This window comes from Brassica napus, chromosome C6, assembly GCF_020379485.1.
Source record: "Brassica napus cultivar Da-Ae chromosome C6, Da-Ae, whole genome shotgun sequence".
Lineage (NCBI taxonomy): Eukaryota > Viridiplantae > Streptophyta > Magnoliopsida > Brassicales > Brassicaceae > Brassica > Brassica napus.
The window spans coordinates 43,270,026-43,288,122 of NC_063449.1; the positions used below are offsets into that span (position 1 = coordinate 43,270,026).

At 36.3% G+C, this 18,097-nt stretch overlaps 3 protein-coding genes and 1 pseudogene across 7 annotated transcripts; 1 reads left to right on the plus strand and 3 right to left on the minus strand.

The window, feature by feature from the left end:
- Positions 1 to 226: 226 nt before the first annotated feature.
- Positions 227 to 2,140, plus strand: LOC106403138. Its single transcript, XM_048761338.1, has 3 exons — positions 227 to 635; positions 728 to 821; positions 906 to 2,140. The coding sequence occupies exon 3, from the start codon at positions 1,306 to 1,308 to the stop codon at positions 1,846 to 1,848; it is 543 nt and encodes a 180-aa protein (XP_048617295.1). The 5' UTR covers positions 227 to 635; positions 728 to 821; positions 906 to 1,305; the 3' UTR covers positions 1,849 to 2,140.
- Positions 2,141 to 8,407: 6,267 nt separating this feature from the next.
- On the minus strand, positions 8,408 to 9,920 carry LOC106381846 (callose synthase 7-like). Of its 5 annotated transcripts, XM_048761340.1 has the most exons (5): positions 9,306 to 9,793; positions 9,117 to 9,217; positions 8,923 to 8,966; positions 8,762 to 8,816; positions 8,408 to 8,622 (listed from the first exon to the last, which is right to left on the minus strand). In XM_048761340.1, exons 1-5 carry the CDS (start codon positions 9,481 to 9,483, stop codon positions 8,569 to 8,571), a joined length of 432 nt encoding a protein of 143 aa, XP_048617297.1. In that variant the 5' UTR covers positions 9,484 to 9,793; the 3' UTR covers positions 8,408 to 8,568. The 5 variants fall into 5 exon arrangements, 3 of the variants coding, with proteins under 3 accessions (XP_048617297.1, XP_048617298.1, XP_048617296.1); XM_048761341.1 differs by lacking the exon at positions 8,762 to 8,816 and having other exon boundaries at positions 8,849 to 8,966; positions 9,306 to 9,813; XM_048761339.1 differs by lacking the exon at positions 8,408 to 8,622 and having other exon boundaries at positions 8,685 to 8,816.
- Positions 9,921 to 11,520: 1,600 nt separating this feature from the next.
- Positions 11,521 to 13,840, minus strand: LOC106404530 (annotated as a pseudogene).
- Positions 13,841 to 14,243: 403 nt separating this feature from the next.
- Positions 14,244 to 17,298, minus strand: LOC106406406 (pentatricopeptide repeat-containing protein At1g71210, mitochondrial). Its single transcript, XM_048761342.1, has one exon. It carries the CDS (start codon positions 17,227 to 17,229, stop codon positions 14,626 to 14,628), a length of 2,604 nt encoding a protein of 867 aa, XP_048617299.1. The 5' UTR covers positions 17,230 to 17,298; the 3' UTR covers positions 14,244 to 14,625.
- Between the last annotated feature and the right edge of the window lie 799 nt (positions 17,299 to 18,097).

The following is an 18,097-nucleotide window of genomic DNA, read 5'->3' on the forward strand; positions in this document are numbered from 1 at the left end:
GATATTTATCATAATTTTATTTTTTGTACGTATTACAATTATTTGAATTTAGATTTAGATAAGGATTTGATTAAAAGTTTTATTTCTGAATTGGCTGAAAAAACTTGTCAAAAATGACAAATTAAAAGAAAAGAATGGTTCAATATATTTAGAGTTTAATGGGACTAGACTAGGCAACAAAGTTTCTATCCATTTTTTCCGGAGTATATATTTAAGATGCTACTGGCAAAGAACATCACATTTGAGCAAAATCATTCATAGATTCATGTTGAAAAAACATAATCACATTATGGCCATCAATTAAAATCTCATAGAATTAGATCTTAGTTTTAACACCATAACAAATTGATAAGAGTAAGATCACTTTTCTAAAAGTAAAAATTAAATGTCAAAAAGATACATAAACTTATATACAAAATAAATTAATATAGATTATTAAACTAATATATAGCATCATTGTTAATATCTTAATTTTACATATATTTTCCTGATTTTTCTATATCCTTCTCGTTCTTCTACAATTTCCAAATCCTTTTTGATATGTTTCCATAATCCTAATACTATCGAAACCAAAGAGAGACGAACTGAATCAAATCCTTTCTAGTTATCTCAACACCATTAACGATACTCTCCAGGTTTGTTGTTGTTGTTGTTGTTCTCTATATAATAAATGTGTTGTTAACTCGTGATTGAGTTGTAACCCTGACTTGTTTAATGAATATTGCAGTTGTTCAAGCACTCACCGCCTCCGACACAAGTCAAAATAAACTGGAACGATGTACTTCAGATGTCTGATCACCTCTCCAGACAAGCCACCATAGGTTTTGCTTCTCTTTATATGGTTTCTCTAATCAGTTTTTTTTTGGTTCTTTTGTAAAATTTTCTTACAATTGTTTGTTTATTAGTGGGAATGCTATGGACTGGAGAACCTCCAAAAGCTGAAGCATTGAAAGAGACAACGGAGTCATACTACAACACCCTTCAAGGATTCTTGCTGCTTTGCCATGGAAGCATGGTTGGTGCTGGTCCTACACTTTCTTCATCCATACAAGCCTCTGTGAAGCAGATTGTTGATTCTAGCTGCAAGTTGCTGCATGATTCTGTCTCCTTATACGGTAAAATAGCGAAAAGTCTTATCTCTTCTTCTGGCTATTATTGATTTTAAGATTACACTTAAACTGTGAATGATGTTTTCTCATATGAGAAAGACAGGAAGCCGAATATTCCGCAGCTTACAGGAGCAGTGTGGGAGGCATGCTCTAACTAAGGTTCCTACAACAAACATCAAAAGCCATTGGCCGTTCAATGACACAGGTTGTTGTTTCCATGAAGGATGTTCTTAGGGAGATGAAGGAGCTGAGAACATCACCCGAGCATGATGTTTCTGCAAACTCAGATGAAGATGATGATGATTTAGGCGATGACTTGTCTTCTGAAGAGCTGGAAGTTGCTGCATTGGTAGCTGATGTCGTCTCTGAGACACTCATGGTGGTGAAAGAACTCATCCGGGCTATTGTAAGCATGATTAAGATGGAGAATCTAGAGGACAAGGGTGAGTTTGTGGACTCGTTTGAGAGGCTACTCAAGTTATGTCAAGGAACAGGAGATCAGATTGATGAGCTTGGAGCCTGTGTTTATCCCCCACAGGAGCTGAGTCTCATGAAGCAAATATTGGAGAGAATAAATGGAAACATTGGTGAGATGGAGGCTGATGTTAAGGGTTTCATGAACTCTTCTTCATCAGAAGCTTTCTTAGGAACATGCAGAAGGCTGCAGAGTTTGATTGAACATATGGAGACCAATCTAGACACAAGAACTGAAGCTGAAGTAGTTTCTGTTGGACCATAAAACCGCCACCAAGTTTCCTGCGACCATTAAACGCCAAAAGATCAAGTCAAAAGAATTAGTCATTAGTCTCCTATTATCTCGGCAACTTGCGAGCTAAAGAAGAAGTCAAAGCTGGAAAAAACGAGGCATGTTTAACAACTAAGCAACAGATAAAGAGTTCTATAAAAGGACAAGAGAGTTATCTTCTCAATGAGGAGGGCACCTCTCGAGGGAAAGGACAAGAAATAGAACCACATTCCATTATTCCATTGTATAGAAAAGACAAGACTTATCACCACTTGAGAGAAGAGCCAGAAGAAGACAAGATGCTTTCTCTACGCTTACTTCATAAAGCAACTACAACCTCGTATCGGTTGAAATCCATAATCATTTACACAGCAAAAGCGACCCTTGACCATGTTAGTGGCATGAGCTCGTATTCATATACGATGCCATTCACAAAGGTCCGACTTTTAGAGCTTATGAAGGCTTACGACCATGAATACAATTACTCATTGCATTCATAGCGCTTAAAGAGGATTATGTGCTTATTTGTTGATAAAAGATCAACCATCGAAGACCACGTCATTATTCACTACCAGATCGATTACGGCTCCGCCGCCACAAATCCTTAACAACTTCCCGAGCTCAAAACGACATCTCGTCCGAGATGGTAAGAGATAACCCGACGTCTTGCTCAAGACCGACAACTCCACGTCTTGCTCGATAACGACAACTCCACGTCTTTCTCGATAACGACAACCCGACGTCCTGCTCAAGACCGATGAACACGACATCTCGATCAAGACTTGATCCCAAGATGATTATAACCGAACTACGTTTAGACTTGATCCCTGGACGGGTACGTAGGCAGCTCGATCCCGAGTTCAGTCACGATCCTTCTTGATCCCGATATCTCTGTGATATTTGACCTGCGAATATAGTCCATTTTCGCTGACTCGGACCTGATTATATCGTTGTGTTCTGAGGATATCTTTGCCACATCATTTGTCTTCCCTAGATCAAACCCCGATCACTATCAAATACTTAGTGTAGATTTTAGTATCTACAGTTTCCAATATGCAGAATGTTACTCTCTAGCACTTGGGTTTCTTACTTAGCTTTAAGCATATGCTTCAGTGACAGCTATATGAAATGAAAGTGTTGCATTATACATCAACCTCTGATTTCATATAACTAATGGAGTAGAAAATGACATGGAAAGAAAAGAGAATAGTATATAACTTTATTAGTATAGATGCCCTATAAACATAAAAATGATGCCTTAAACCAATGTTTTACATTTTTTTACTAAGCATGATGGACTCGTTGGTTCAAAGAAAACTAAAAAGTAATAGCTTAGTTTCTTTGCTAGATAGATGACTAATTATTCTTGATCTTGGACAAACCAAGTAACAAACGCATCATAATGATAGACTTGTGCTTTAGCTCTTAGCTCTGAGAGTGGAAGATGAGAGAAACCTAACATCCATGGTTCTTTACAAAATTCGCAAATGCTTAATAGTTTTCTTAAGCTAAAGATAAATAAGCAGACCCAAAACGAGAGTTGCAACAATAGCCCTTGCTAAAGTATGATTTGCAGACCGGTCAGAAACGTCGTCTGGGTTAACTTCATACTTGAGCATCTTCATTTGATGGTGATACAGATTCAATATTCAAATCTTGGCGCACAGTAAAGATTTGTTCAACGTCGTTGGACTCCATGGCTTTGTCTAGACGAGTCTTGTGTAGCTTCAGGTTTGTCGCTCTTTGACTCAGAGGATCCTTTCAAGATCATGTAAAGTTGCATTTGCCGCTGATTTAAGCTCGCTAGTTTCGTTGTCACTTTTGTTGTTGTTGTTGTTTTAAACAGCTCCGCAGAATGTTCTTAAGCTACTGCATCGATACAAAGGAGATGTAGCCGTCCTTGTCGTACAGATCTGAAACATGACATTTAAAGGAAATCTCTATTGGATCTATATTCAAAGATGAATGTTACGTTTAGAGAGGAAAATAAAGACCTTGGAGAAGGTGGTGCGTACGATAGCACGCAGCATTTTGTTCTTGTTTTGTTTCGCGCAGGGTTCGTCTTTACTTTCCTGTAAAAACGCTGCAGTTTACTGTCCGTTTACGTATTCGGCCGTAATTAACGTATTGGGCCTCAATTGAATTCAAAAGTCAGATTCATTTAGAGATCGGCCTTAATATTTACTTCATGGGTTTGCACTTTCATGTCACAATCCGAATCCATACATAATTCGAGTTTAAATATATCTGAATATATTTTAGAGAAATTAGAAATATAGACAAAGAAAACAGCATGTTTGTCTTTATAGAATAACTAAATTTTATATTCGTGTAGCGCATTAGTATTAATAATTTAATTTAGTTTTTATTATATTTTTAAAAATAAAGTATATTTGGTTTATAAATATTTTTTAAATGATGATTGATTTTTTTACTATTTATGCTTGTTTATAAAATTATACCCTTTAATATAGTTACTTCTTGCCTGTTTATTTGTTTATATTTATAAATGAATATATTTTGTTTAAAATGTATTTATATTATTTTTTTAAACTTAATTTTTAGTTTTAAATATTATATACATTATTCGATGCATGTAAGTTGTTAATGAACTATTGTAAATATTTTAATCATATATTTTATTTTGGAGATCGAGGTTTTCATGAACTCTTTTTCATCAGAAGCTTTTTTTTGGGAACATGCAGAAAGCTGCAGAGTTTGATTGAACATATGGTGAGCGAGCTGGACAAAAAATCGGTCTATCTGTCCGCTTAAACAGTAATCCTCTATAAAGCATTTAACCACACTTAGCGATTTCTTAAACATTGCTAAATCCTCTTTCAGAATGCAAAATAACAATGATCCAAAAGAAACTGAAAACCAGAATATTTTTCCTACAATACATGAGTGAGCTCAAGAGTAGCTGTACAACCATCTCTACAGACAGGATCAGTGCCGGCCCTGTGCTAAAGCACATGAGGCAGTGGCTTGAGGCGCCAAGATCTATTAAATATTTGGGGCGCCAAGACAGAACAAGTGTTTTTAGTATGGTTGTCGTTAGCTTGCATATTTGTTCCACATGTGTTGTGTTCAAACCACACCTTTTAGATTCATTTTTTTCCTTCAAAAAAAGTATAAGATTTTGTATCTAAGATCTGATAGATTCCCCACGATCAATTTTGATTTACTTTTCTAACAACTAATTTCCTTTTATCAAACATAATAAGTATCAAAACATAAAAACTACAAAATAAAATTTTAAATAAAAATCTAATTCTCTTTTGTTATTAGGACACTGACAACTTGACAATTCATTTTTTTCAGAATGCATTTTTACCAGTTTTCTTAGCCAAATTTTGCTACGCCATTAGATTATCCTCTGTGATTACTCTCTACAATTTTGACTCTCTTTCGCATGTTTTCTATTTTGTCTTCTCTATTTTTATGTAAATTTTATAAATTATTTAGAAACTTTGAAGTAGCATAAAATTTACTTAAATTATGATTTCGGGTTTGTGTAAAAAAAACTGTGATTTTAGGTCTTTTAAGAATTTACTTTATTATAATTATTATGGGGCAATATTTTGCATTTCGCTTTAGGCGCCATACAGACTCGGACCGGCACTGGACAGGATACAAATGGATTCGATCAGACCAAGCATTCCTTTCTTTCGAATTAAACCCACTTCCAAACCCAATCTGCCATACTCTATCTCATCCTACCTTACGCCTCAAGGTACTGCAGCTCATACCACACCGAAGAAGAAGACGTGTTCCCATACCGATACAGCGTCGACCTCGATGCTTCTCCATCTTCGTTCTCCAGCTTCAGATGCTTCTCCACTGCTTCAAGCTGAAGCTCTTTAGGATGATTTTGAGGTGTTCGATGAAATTGGTAACATGAGAAGTCTATGAGGTATATATATTTTGGTTTGAAGAAATAGTAAGCGAAGAGGGTTATGATGACACAGGCTGATGCTGTTAGTAAGTAGGGGAAGCTTATAAAAGTCTGGAAGATATTGATGACACGTGGTGGTGGAGGCGATGCAGGTGGCTGCTCTGAGGAAGCAGTTGTTCTCTGGGATGGTGGTGAGTGCTGAGACCATCTCTAAAGTATTTCCCTATTTTACCTCTAAAATAGAGATCTCTAAAATAGAGATTAGTTTCTCTCCGATGTATTTCTCTATTTTTGCCTCTAGAAAGGAATATTTTCAAAAGATTCTATTTTAATTTTACAAAAGATACATTTTGTTTATAAAAGTTGATAACTAACCCTATTTATTTTTAACTTTTAAAATATTTTCATAAACTTATGAATTTTTTTAAACTAAAGTTTTGTTAAAAGACTATTATGTAAATAAAAAATGTTATTATACTCCTACAAAAACTGTATTTCTCTATAAAATAATTATTTTGGTTACAACTATAAAAATTTGAAAGTTAAAAGACTATTTTGAAAAAAAAAATATGATTCTATAATAGAGGAATGCTATTTTTTCCTCTATTTATAGAGGAAAAAATAGCAATCTCTATTTTAAAGGTGGAAATAGAGATGAGATGAAGCACTTTTACTTCTATTATAGCATATAGAGGTGAAAATAGATAGGGGTTGGAGATGCTCTGAGATGGGATGTTATGGATTCAAGGGGGCGTCTCTGTTATTAGGAGACTTAACGGTATTTCCTGATAACGGCATGTAATATGAAAAATTATAAAAATGTTAAATTAAATTCAAAAGGTCAATTGATGAAAGTAAAATAACCCAAATAGTCTCCTATGATCGAAATCCACTATTACACCTAAGAACTACTACCACCAATTGACAATTTAATATATATTGATTTACACATTTATATACTAAATTAATTTTTTGATGATAACCAATGTGGGAGTTTCAGTTTTTATTTCGTATTTTGGCCCACTTTTAATATTTTTGGAGCTCTTCTCTATCATCACAACTTTCCAACAATTTTTATGATCAGTGTTCTACGATTTGAAAAAATATATCCCTATATGATCAAATCTATACATTCTTCAAAACACTGTAAATAAACTTTGTTGATCAAGCGTAATATTGATGTAACGTTTTGAAGGCAAAGTTGTTAAAACTTAACGGTAAACAGTAGTTTCATGGCTAATTAGTCAAACTTTGTCTTCAATTTAGTGTGTAGTTCGATCATAAAATAGAATCCAAGTGTTGTTAGAAGTTAGCACTATGAAAAGGATTGGATTGTGATAAGAAAATTACACAAGATCACGAGTTTCCGATTGGGGATGATCAACCTCTACCTCCTATACGGCTATAACTAAATTCATGTGCCAGGGATTCTTAAACACACATCAAAAGTAAAATCTTATATTAATCAGAGAGGCACTAACACAACCAACCGAGTCTTTTGGACTGCTACGTTGGAGTAAGTACACTATATTCCTCACATCCCTTTCCTCTACTCCACTTCCATAATATCTTCCACGTCTTATACAAGCTCATATTTTCACTAGTTCAGTGTCAACTTTATTGATCATATTTTATCCTAAAGGTTTAAGGTCATGATCCTTAAAAGTAGCGGGTTTCACCTTTGAACTAGAAGATTGTACTAGCTAGGTTTTATTAAGCCGCTTAACGGAGTTCAAAATTTTTCTTTAGAGTTATCATAATGTCACAAAAACACTAACGAACTTAGTTCGACATTCTCACAACTTTTTGAGTTAAATCACCAAATTAGCATAAGTGATATCTAGTATTATATATGGATATAAGAAAAACATATTCTATAAAATATGATTGTGAGATTTCAAACACCAGATTAAACATGATACAACCAAGAAGAGGAATGCCACTTGCAATATCGTCATCAAAGCTATTCATGTTCTTCATCTCACTTAATTTCATTTGCATTTTGTTTTTTCAAGAGAGGAAGAAATGATGATGTTCGTCAACACTGTGATGTAGTCATCACCTTCACATGGCTTCTCATCCATCAAACATTTTTTCCATTCATTTCTCAATCGTTATTAGTTCTCCAGAAACAATAATTTGGTTATTTAGACCATCTCCATCAATGAGAACCCCTAAGAGGTTCTTTTGATTTAGTTAAGAGTAAAAAAGGTGATTTGTCTCCTTAAGAACCTTGGTTAGAGGAATTATTTTTTTCCTCCTCCAATGGGAGAACCCATAGGGGTTCTTAATTAATTAATTTTTTTTTGAAGTAGAATTATTTAAAATTAAAAGAAACATAATTTTGTTATAAAAATGACATAAAAACATATTAAAAAAAGAAATACAAATACTAATCGTAAACGAGAAAAAAACCGATTAGTCGAAATTGGGTGTTCCAATATGGTCCAAATTATTAGAAGAAGAAGATGCCATTTTAAAAAGATGTGAAGAACAAATTGTTTCTTAAAGAGATAAGTGAAGAAACAATAAAGATAAGAAACAAGTGGAGAGATAATAACAAGTAGAGAAAACAATGTGAAGAAATGTGAGAAAACAAAGTCTTAAAGAAAGAAGCAACATGTGAGATACGGGAACAAATGGTTTGAATCAAAATGTGAGAAGAAAGAAGTCTTATAAAGACAAGTTGTATTTGGTTCGGTACAACTTCAAAAATAAACGTGAAACATATCACACAAGTTGTTACTTCACTAGATACAAAACACAACAACTTTTTACATGGAACATATTGTCTTTTTCTATCACATGGTTACTGTCTACTGTCCTATGTCTTCCACCCTAACTGTCTTCTTCTGTCCTGTGTCTTCCACCTGCAATACAAACAAAGATAATAAAGATACATCAGACCATCACATACCAAGACAACACGAGATACACATAACATCAAGCTTTATTACTACACCAACAGGGAGGAAAACAACAACAAAGACTGAAACGAAAAGCATTAACCTTTAAAAGAAACAATGTAGACAACAACACGAGACTGAAACAAAAAGCATTAGCCATCAAGCTTTAAAATTCCTCCTAAGCAACTACCATTAAGAGAAGGAGAAGATACTCATGGTGTCTTTTTCCCTTCTCAGTTTTCTATATTATCCTCATAGAAATTCTGATAGTACGTCTGAATTTCATTGGGATCACTCGTCGGTTCCTCCTACAACAACAATAACAAATATTCAAGAACTACAATCTCAAGATTAAAAAAAAACGGTCATACATCACAACTAAACAAGAATAATTTTACTTGTATAATACTCGAATTCATTCAAGAGAAAATAATGCCAATCAATCAAGTGATATATACCTCTTGTAATTTGTGCAATAGATAGGTTTTAAATGGACGGACTCCTCGTCCACTTGATGTTGGATCCATTGTATGAGCTCTCTCAAAGGCATGGAAGCGACCTATAGCAAGATGAAAAAACTTCTCAAACTCTATCTACAACACTTGCACAGTAAAAAAAGAGCTATAGGAGTCAGAAAAAAATTATACAGAGGTAAGCAACTCTTGGATTATCTGCTTCAATGTCATTAGCTACACGAAGAATGGGAGCAATCGCTGCGAGAGAAGAAGGCACAAGCTCGCTATCGATGATATTCTCGTCTTCGTTACGATCAATCATCATCATCGTCCCAGCTCGCGTTATCCTCCGATCATCAATCATCATCATCTGCGGCGGCCTCCCATCCTCGCCGCCTCTTCATCCGCTCGTACTCGCCATACCCGATCGATTACTGTTACCAGTTCCTCTTCTTCTCTGACAATACTTGAGGAATCGATGTTTATTATAATACTCATTTTGGATTTATATGTGCAGAGGAAAAGGAGATGCGAGCGCGGAGAGAGATGGAGATTCGTTGAGTGGGGTTTGGGGTTATCTGATTGCTCTATGAGGAAGATGCGAGCGCGGAGAGAATCAAAGAAGAGAGGAAACAGATCGAATACGAAAGAGAAGAGAAGAGAAGAGGTCACCTTTTCTCAAGCCAATATGCATCTGCCAGGTATGGGGTTTTTACTGATTCTTCAACCTCCATATATAGGACCTGTTATGTCTCTTTATTTCATTTTTCATTTATTTTTTCCCCTTTTTTCGTTTAGAACCCCTCAGTACAACCCCAATGGACCTGCTCTTATGAATTTGGATTTTGTTTGGATTTTGTTATTTTGGGTTCTGATTTGGTTAAAATAACAATGTTAGGAACCTGATAAAATTTCAAGTTCAATTCAATTTGAATATGGATATGGAATTTTCGATCTTTATTCTGATTTAGGTAACTACTTTTGGTTACTTTTTTATGGATTTTATTTCTTGCTATTGAATGTCATTATATTTTAAATATGTTTAAGGAATCGGTATATCCCAAGGTGATGAATGTAAGTTGTATATTCAACAATTATGATCAGAACATACTAGTATCATTTGAAATAATAAATATTTTAGTCTAAATAAAGATTAATTATAAGAACTTTAAATAGGTTTAGAATATTGTTGTCGATTTATAAAAAGTTAAATAGAGTTTTAATATATTTAATATAGTTATTATTTTCAAGCAACATCAACTGCACAAATATTGTGAAATCATAAAGTTTAACCCTCTACTCAGTATCATCAAACAAAAGTTTTCAAGTGTATTCGTGTAGTGTGGGAGGCATGCTCTAACTTAAAGAAGGTTCCTACAAAAAACATCAAAGACATTGGTTTAATTAAATTCAAAAGGTCAATTGATGAAATAGAATAACCCAAGTTGTCTCGTATGATCAAAATACACCTAAGAACTACTACCACAAACTGACAATTGAATTTAACCAATGTGGGAGTTTCAGTTTTTATTTCGTATTTTGGCTCACTTTTGTTGTTGGGCCCCTTCTCGATCATCGCGACTTTCCAACAATCTTTATGATCACTGTTCTACAATTTGAAAAAAAATATCCCTATATGATCAAATCTATACATTCTTCAAACACTGTAAATAAACTTTGTTGATCAAGCGTAATATTGATGTAATGTTTTGAAGGCAAAGTTGTTAAACTTAACGGCATTTCCTAATAAGAGTAGTTTCATGGCTAATAAGGCAAACTTTGTCTTCAATTTGGTGTGGATTTTGATCATAAAACAACATCGAATTGTTGTTAGCACTATGAAAGGATTTCAATGTGATTAGATGATTACACAAGCTCAAGAGTTTCCAATTGGAGATGATCAACCTCTACCTCCTATACGACTATAACTAATGGCTAATAAGGCAAACTTTGTCTTCAATTTGGTGTGGATTTTGATCATAAAATAACATCGAATTGTTGTTAGCACTATGAAAGGATTTCAATGTGATTAGATGATTACACAAGCTCAAGAGTTTCCAATTGGAGATGATCAACCTCTACCTCCTATACGACTATAACAAAATTCCATTTGCGAATGATTCTTAACACAACTATCAAAAGTAAAACATGAATCTTACACTAACCAGAGTCACAAACACAACCTACCGAGTCGAACCTACGTTGGAGTTAGTACACTCGAACCTCTCTTCCTCAGATCCCTTTTACTCCTCTTCCATGTCTTATACGAGCTCCTATTTTCACTAGTTCAGTGTCAACTTTATTGATCATATTTTATCCTAAAGGTTTAAGGTCATGATCCAAGTAGCGGATTTCACCTTTGAACTAGAAGATTGTACTAGCTAGGTTTTATTAGGCCGCTTAACTAAGTTCAAACATTTTTCTTTAGAGTTTATCAAAATGTCACAAAAACACTAACGAACTTAGTTCGACATTCTCACTTGTTGAGTTAAATTACCAAATTAGCATAAGTGATTTCTAGTATATATAGATGTAACAAAAAAAAAAATCTTCTACAAAATATGATTGTGAGATTTCAAACACCAGATTAAACATGATACAACCAAGTAGAGGAATGCCAATTGCAAAATGCGTCATCAAAGCTATTCCATATCCTTCATCTCACTTAATTTCATTTGCATTTTGTGTTGTCAAGAGAGGGAAGAAGTGATGTTGTTCTTCAACACTGTGATGTAGTCATCACCTTCACATGGCTTCTCATCCATCTACAATTTTTCCGTATATACATTTATCAATCATTATTAGTTCTCCATAAACAATGCCAGTCTCATTAGCGCCATACTATATAATTGTTAACAACTATTTATGAATTAAGTTTAGTGTTCTCGGTCCAGAGATCATGAATCAGCTGTTGATAACACATGCAACTATATGTAAATCATCTCCCTCTTTTATACACAATACCAGACTCAAATACAGGTAATCAAGATCCAAGTAGCCTCTCTTGAACCGAATGAATCACCTTGAAAACTCATTTAACTTAGAAACTATGTTCTCCAAAGATGAACCCTAGTTAATCATGTATTCTAGGGAGAAGAAGAAGTAAGTAACATTCTTTGTTCATATTCATGTCTAAAACTTATCTACCAAACATGATCATGTGCCTATTTACTAGCACGCTGGCTGGATATTAATATTATTCAAAAGAACTTGAAAAGAAAGAGAACTGAAGTATATATAAGACCAAACAAGTACCTTAACATGTAAGTTGTAGCAAACCACCCTTTGATGTCGGCACACTAGAGATGTAGAAGCACTTAAAATACTTGAACCTTGCATCTCCATTACGTTAAGCAAGTTCGAGAACTCGTCTTCTTTTTCCTTTTTCATGCTTATCTGTACAACAACCTCATCACCTGATTCCCCCAGTTCAAGAACCGAGATCGCTCGAGTTTGAGGATCTTGCCGCTCCAATCTCTGGGACTTCTCGCTCTCGATAGCTTCTGCAAGCTTTTTCTTTCTGATAGTTAGCTCTTCAACTTCATTAAGTAGCTTAGGAATGTAAGTGACCACCCTATCCATTATAGACGGTGCACACCATTTCTTCTATAAAAACAAGAAAACTAGTTCAACAATCAACAGATTGTCCTAATCATAGTCAATATGATTGATGTATGTATATACAAGACCGATCATGAGATTTTGGGGGTCATAAACAATTTAGTAAGGATTTTAATGATTTTTTTTACTTACAGTTTAGTGTTTACACTCATATATATTAATTCAAAAAAAAATAGAGGACAATGGCCAATTTTACTTGGAATCAGCTATCTAGCTCTATATATATTTTTTCTTTTTGTGTGCACTCTATCTCTATATATTCAAGATGAAAGGGAGATTATCAAACCTTGGAGGAAGAGGATTGATCAGGAAGAAGAGTGCCGAGAGTGAGGTAGGAGGCATGAAGTCTCATCCTCCTTAGACGCTCATTGGCGTTACGTTCTTGTTTCTTTGCGGCACCACTTGATGAGCCATGAACATTTTCATCATGCAACACTATTACTACTTCCTTCCCTTTGCTTTCTGACTGAGCTCGAAAAGTGTCGTCCTTCTCTCGGAACTCCTCAACGATTGTTTCTGCAGGGATATGGAAGAGATCGTCGAGTAAACTGGGTTCTAAAATCTGATGGTCGGACATACGTACCAACGGCAAGATAAAAACACAAATACGCAAACAATAAAAGAGGCTTCGTTCTCTTCTTCTATTACAAGAGGTCGTCTTGATTTAAACTCATAATTGCAGGAAACAAACTTATATTAATCTCTAAACCCTAATTAAGATAACAAGATGATCATTAATGAGGATTATATAAATATGTAGGTGTGTGTATACATTGATAATAAAGATATATATACAGGGGAGAGGAATGAGCCCAAGTCAACCCCAAAAGCAGTAGCTGTGAGAATAAATAACTATGCAATGAAGCCCCCACAAACTATTATATTTAAAATTAAAAACTGGATAGGTATAGTCTATGAACAAAAAATTGTAAACTCGAAAAATGATTGAAGATAATGGATAAAAAAAAGGACGAACTCTTGGAATCACAGGTCACAGCAAGTTGGCCGGAGAGGAGAAAAGAAGTACGTAGTATAATGTCATCGGCTCTGCAGTACAATAGAAAAAGAACCTTGCGACATAATCAGAGATTTTTCTTACCAGATTCATCTTCTTCCCAAGGTTGCAGAGGTGGTCATATAGTCAAAAGTCTCGGTTCTTTCTAAAGTAGTTTTGCCTGTCTGGTTTATGTGTATGTACGTGTGTCTTTTATGTAGTACAATTGGCGTTAAACTGTAGTACACAGTACTTGCATTATCATTTTTTTTTAAATGTATTCGTTGGGATACATGTAATCCATACTCTCCTTGTAACGTATTTGTATGTGTTTTTTAATTACTCTAATATTTTCCATAATTAATTTTATGACTATGCTGTTGCTGTTAAACTATTTTGAGTTGAGAAAAGACACTAGTATTAGTGTTTTTATCAGTTTTTCTTAAGCAAATATGAAATAGGTAGACAATTTTCACTTAATATTTCTAAAAATGGAAATACCAACACAACTATTAGAAACCAAGGCGAGTACCATAAATTTTCCTTGATAAAAACAATAAAGATTATGACAAAAAAATGTTGAAGACTTGAGTTGTGTTTCTAAGAAAGAATACAAACATTTTGTATGTAATGAAGATGTGATGCTAATAACCACCCCAGTTCAGTTTGGTGGGTGTCTTAAACGACACTAACAAAAGCTTCTGTCTAACGGAACACATCTTTCGCAATCCAGAGACGAGAAAGCCTCTGCAAGTTACAACATCTACCCTTCGAAAAGATCCAAGATCACCGTCAATGATCCAAAATGCAAACCCAAAATTGAATCCATTTCAACTGAGAAATCCTTTCCCTTATTCCTTAATTCAACTAATCTTAACCTCTCTCGCGACATACTCTTCAATATTCAAGTAGCCCTTGTCTACTATCCCAACCATTCCTCCCTAAGTTTGCCCGAGAATTGAGATTACCTAGTATGCGCCGAGCCCGATCAAGGATCCTTTCAGTCCGTTCATTAGGCTTATAACCTCTTCGAGCTATTCTCTCAACCAACTCAAACGCATCTTCCGCCTGATTCATCACAACCCTTTTCAACAGCATATTGTAAGTGTACATATCCAGAGGATAGCATTTCTCTATAACTTCATCTAACCGCTTCAGTTCCCCTTCCATTTCGATTCTCCCTGAGAACACTCCTATCAACTCACCAAGAGCCTTCATCTCAGGGATCTTCTCTTCCACGTCTCTCATCCGCGTCCACGCTTCATACACCCCTTTGCTCTTTATTGCGTTATACAAAAGCACATTACCGATGAAAGATGTAATGCGCCGCCCGCTTTTCCTGAACTCATTGACTAACCCAACCGCCTCCTCGTACCTTTCTCTGTTGCATAGCTTCTGCACGAGCACTTCGTAACATTCGATACTAGGATGTCTCCCTTCTCCCTTCATCTCTTCCAAGAAATGCATAGCATCGTCCAATCTATTCCCTCTACAGAGGCCAACGATCATTACATGGTATAGTCTTCTTTTAACCTCACCTTTTTCCCTCAGTTCATAGAAAAAGTGGAGGGCGTCAGCGATTCTTTCGTTTTTGAGATAACACTGAAGCATGAGAACGTTCGAATCCAGCGTCGGCGTGAAACCGTTTCTACCTATCAGATCATACACTAATCTCGCAAGTTTCGGGTTTCCTGCAAACCCAGCTCCTTCGATGAAGAGATTGTAGGTTCCAACTTTGTGTTCCCAACGAGACAACTGATAATTAAGCAATGTGGTGAAACAGCTTCTGTCACCGCTTTCCATCGCGCAAACACATCGAATGACATTTCGATAGAGACTATATGTCGGGGTGTATCCCTTCTCCTGCATTCTGACGATGAGTTTAGCAGCTTTGTCTCCCCTCATCAACCTGATTGATCCGTATATCAAGCTGATGAACATTCCGAAAGTGGTGGCTACACCGCTTCTATTGAACAGCTCGTTAATCAAAATAGCGTCGTCCACTTTCCCAGCATCGCAGAGAGCAGGTATAACCTTGCAACCGCCTAGAAACTTAGGCAACGCGTCGCGTTCTGATGCAACGATAACAAGCTCCTTCGCCATCTCAGCCTTCCCGTTCCAGCACAAAGCGTTTGCAAGTATACAAAACGTCTTCGCGCCAAGAAAATGCCCTCGGTCCATCGCTCCTTTAAAGACATCATAAGCTTGCTCCACACGCCTGTCTGCACAGAGCGTGCGAACCAGGTAGCTGTAAGACATGGAGGTAGGAGCGAATCCAATCTCAGACCTCGACCGGTACAACTCAAGAGCTTCGTCTACTAAACCGGCTTTGCAAAAGAAACACAACGCAGCATTCATCGTCTTCTTGTTAGGCAAAACACCACGCACCATCATCTCCGTCAAGATATCATACACACTCCCAAGATTGTTCTCTTTCAAAAGCTTAGAGATCAAAGAGTTATACCTAACGACCTCTATCTCACAACCTTCTAAAGGACTAATCTGCTGCAAGAAACCTTCGATATTATCCAACAATCCAGCTCCTATAAGAGACTTAATCCAAATGCTATAAGCACGGTCCATAGGAACAGTCCCAACTACTTTGATATCATCTAACAACTTAGTAGCTTTCTGAAACTTCTCTTGAGAGCATAGAGAATCAATCAGAATCCCTAGCCCAGCTCCACAACCATCAGGATCATCAGGGAGCAAGGCGCGTAGATACGCTTCGGCCTCATCAAGCTCCCCTTGCCTACACAACTTCTTAACCAAAATCGAATGCGTGACCGCGCAGACAAACCCACGCGCGGAGATCTGATCGTGGATCACATCAACGGTATCGAAACACTTCTCCTCCACAAGCGCGTTCAGCAGCACGTGATACCCAAACGTATCCAAATCCAAGCCTCGAAACCTCATGTGCCCGAAGTGCTGGAGCGCCACGTCGGTGCGCCCGGCGACGGCGTATCCGATCACGAGCGCGTCGCAGAGGCGGAGCGAGTGGCGGTAGCCTTCGAAGCCGTCGCTCCCGTCTAGGAACTCGACGATGAGGCGGAAGTGGTTGGCGCCGCGGAGGATCTTGAAGATGGCGTGGAACGTGGCGCGCGTGTGGTGGAAGCTGGGCTGGTGAGCGGCCCAGTCGAAGAATTTGAGGCACGAGTGGAGGTCGTAGCGCGTGTGGTTGAGCACGTCGAGGACGAACTTCTCCGTGAGGCGGAGGCGGAGGGAGGTGAGGTGGTGGTAGAAGGCGCGGTCATCTCCGTCGCTCGAGGGGGATTTGAGGATGTCGCAGATGCGGTTGATTAGGTCGTGGCTTTGCGGAGGCGCGTCGCGTTTGAACCAGTGTTTCACTTCGCGGATTAGGATGTCTCCGGCGGCGATTGGAGGTTTCGCGTAGGAAGAGAAGTTACTAGAAGAAGGTGGAGAGAGAGCGTCGCGGGTATTGTGGTTGTAGCTCCTGAGCGACGCCGTGAGCGATAGTATCCTCCGCCTGAGGAGCATAACGTTCTAATCGCATGTTCTCGGCGGAGACGTCATCGAAGCTCCAAATCTCTTTGTTTCGATCAGACGAAAAACCCTAACGGTCTACAACCAATCAGATTCCTCCACGTCACTCTAATGTCGTGGCTTTTGGTCGTTTACTAATGAGTACTTCGTCTTCTATTACGAAATTACCCCGGTCGAATTCAAAAAAATTATATTATTGATCGAATTAATATATTTGTTAACTACATAAATTTATGAACTCATCTTATTTTTCAAAATATTTTAGGTCAAAAAATTATTTATCGCATAAAAACTTAACGTTTAGGCCGAAGAATCTCATGCCTACTATTTGGTTACAAAGAAACTATGTCAGCTCGGTTTTATATCATGATTTAGCAATTTAAAAGTTAATTATGGTTATGAAAAGTTTACGTTTACGTGCCAATCCTATTTATCTTCGATATTTTTCTCTTTTTTGTCTCATTTTGGTTATTGCTCGATATAAATATTGACTTTTGAGTTTATTCTCATTTCTATCTTTTATTTTGGCTTGAGATTTAGAAAATGTTTAGGATTCAAAATTATTAAAGAGATGCATACTTAGGTTAAGATCTGCGTCTTGTACAGAATAAATATTTATTTTATATTTTTCTGCATATTGTGAAATAATAAAATAATAATTATATATGAAATAACTAAGAAATCAGTTACTATTTTGTAATAAATTGGTTTGCACATATAAATCAAACGACCGCTCTTGTTTATTCGCAATCATTTTAGAATAAATTAATCAAAATAATCAATCTCATCTATTATATATGATATATAATTAATTTTAAACGATATGAAGTATATTTATATATATTAACATAAACACCTATTA